Below are 2,321 nucleotides of genomic sequence, written 5' to 3'. Positions count from 1 at the left end.
CAAAAAAAATTACGTTAGTAGCGTATATAGCTTAAATCCATTTTGGCTTTTGCCATATTACACTAGCTGCATATGACCATAATAGACCCCCCTTGTTCACGTGCAAAGTTTTAAGTTTTTGTTTGCTTTCTCCACCACTCATACAAGTCAGTTTCTTCTATATAACATCATTTTCTTCTATATAACATCATCAATCTTTGTACCAAAATCTTTACCCTATCCCCTTTCCTCCCAACAACCAAAAAAATGGAGTCCTCAAAGACCAACATAACAACTTTTCTTTTCATCTCCATACTTCTCATTTCTTCATTTTCTCCAATTCTTGGTTGTGGCCATTGCAAAAAACACAAGAAAAAGCCCATTGTTCCACCTGTGAATAATCCATCACCACCAACAGGGTCTAGTACTTCTTGCCCCATTGATACTATCAAACTTGGGGCCTGTGTGGATCTTCTTGGTGGGCTTGTTCATATTGGGCTTGGTAACCCTGTTGTTAATGAGTGTTGTCCAATTCTTCAAGGGCTTGTGGAACTTGAAGCTGCAGTTTGTCTTTGCACAACTCTTAAGCTTAAGCTTTTGAATCTTAACCTTTATGTACCTTTGGCACTTCAGTTGCTTCTTACTTGTGGCAAGACTCCACCTCCTGGCTACACTTGCTCTTTGTAGACTTTGAGTTAAGTATGTAATCTTTTACCTTTTTTGATGCAGAAATAGCTTTCACTAACCACTTCTCGATTCTTGTTATTGAAAAATAGTTACTGTCATGAAGTTTCAAATTCTACAGGTGATAAAGGACTTTATTATAATATCCTGAAGTTGTACATCTGAAATTTGAAAATTCATGACACTGGCTATTTTTCAATTATAGGGTCTGGAAAGTGGTTATTTATGGAATTTATTCCTTTTAACCTATGTATATCTCTAGCTTGCATCAAAAATTTGTTTTGGACTATTTAACTGATTATTGCTTTCGGAAAGTCAAAGAAACATTAGAGTTTAAACTAGTAATGTTAAAGTAATTCACGCCTAACATATGTTGTCGAAAGCAGCTCAAATGAATCCCTTTCATCAGGAAAATGTAAAATGCAAATAAGGTAAAATAATTTTTCTCACAAGAGACTCCATCCGATTTAATTTATGTTGTAGTTTGATTGTGCACGAGTTGAAGGAAAAAAAAACTTTAGGAACTTGCGATCTTAAACATACTATGAATTTTTATGGCTATAAAAACATGTCATTAAGGAAAATGTATAAGTTTAAAGCTAAATTATTTCCAAATATACTAAGATATCATTCTTTCTTAATCGAACTAATAAAAAAATTGTGCAACATAAAATAAAACATATGAAATCTTTTAGTTATTGAATCCGTTTAACATACGAAAAACTTCAAGTGTGTATAAGTGACAAAAGAGTAGCTTATTAGATTGCAGGTTTGAATTCCGAGGTGATATTGTCGTATCTTGTTGCTTTTTAAATTAAATATGCTTGTCATAATTCTTGGCCCCGCCACTTAATAAAGCTTAGGATAATATAGTTTTCTCTAGGAGATTAGGACAATTATTTTGGCTATTGCCACTTTCGGTCTAAAGATAATTAGAACCAAGATATCCTGGTCACGTGCCTTAGTATTTAACTAATATATTTTCTAATCATGTGAAACTTGTTGTTTTATGTGCTGTTGAGTAGTAAACTTCAAATTTTAATAGTAATTTTATGACATTAACCTTTGCTAAAACTCATTTGAGTCATAAATTATTCTTAAATTGCAGGTTGCAGGCTATAAGATTTTGGAGGATTGTATGGACTAATTCGACATGAGAGGATGTCTGAATGTATGATTTGTTTTCATTTCCCAACACCTTAGCTCCAATTACTTTTATCTTGTGGATTGGTACTAGTGTTATTTTTTGTCTTATGTAGAACACTAATTAGTTTATGAAAATTAGTGTATCGTTTTCAATTTAATTTTTGCAAAAAAGTAAAGAGCCCACTCTGAAAAAATGTATTGTTAATTTTCTTCATCTATACATTGTTTGTTTGTTTTTTCAAAATCTATTTTTCTGCACATGCACATATAGAAAAAAGCTTTTAAGGGGTGCTTAAAAGGTTAATAGTTAAAAAATGGACCTAGGTTTGGTACATAGATTAGTAAGGGACGATTTTGCGCAGATAGTCTTTCATTACAATTATTTAAATTTTGACCTCCTCGTTTAAAAGTGTTCTACAAAAAAATTTTGCGGCATCATTATATAGCAAAATCCCGACAAGCAGGGGCGGACCCAGAATTTGAGAGAAGTGAAGGCACTACTAGTTTTTGGC

The 2,321-nt window shown here is 32.7% G+C and overlaps 1 protein-coding gene across 1 annotated transcript; it reads left to right on the top strand.

The window, feature by feature from the left end:
* Positions 1-246: 246 nt before the first annotated feature.
* On the top strand, positions 247-666 carry LOC132039155 (36.4 kDa proline-rich protein-like). Its single transcript, XM_059429698.1, has one exon. The coding sequence runs from the start codon at positions 247-249 to the stop codon at positions 664-666; it is 420 nt and encodes a 139-aa protein (XP_059285681.1).
* The last annotated feature ends 1,655 nt before the right edge of the window (positions 667-2,321 follow it).

The sequence above is a fragment of the Lycium ferocissimum genome, chromosome 12 (assembly GCF_029784015.1).
Source record: "Lycium ferocissimum isolate CSIRO_LF1 chromosome 12, AGI_CSIRO_Lferr_CH_V1, whole genome shotgun sequence".
Taxonomy (NCBI): domain Eukaryota; kingdom Viridiplantae; phylum Streptophyta; class Magnoliopsida; order Solanales; family Solanaceae; genus Lycium; species Lycium ferocissimum.
Note: the sequence above shows the minus strand (reverse complement) of the source record. Positions and strands in the feature narration are given on the sequence as shown.

What these genes read in the sequence shown, in the direction of transcription:
- LOC132039155 (XM_059429698.1), top strand. Translation starts at nt 247, where the DNA reads ATGGAGTCCTCAAAGACCAACATAACAACTTTTCTTTTCATCTCCATA.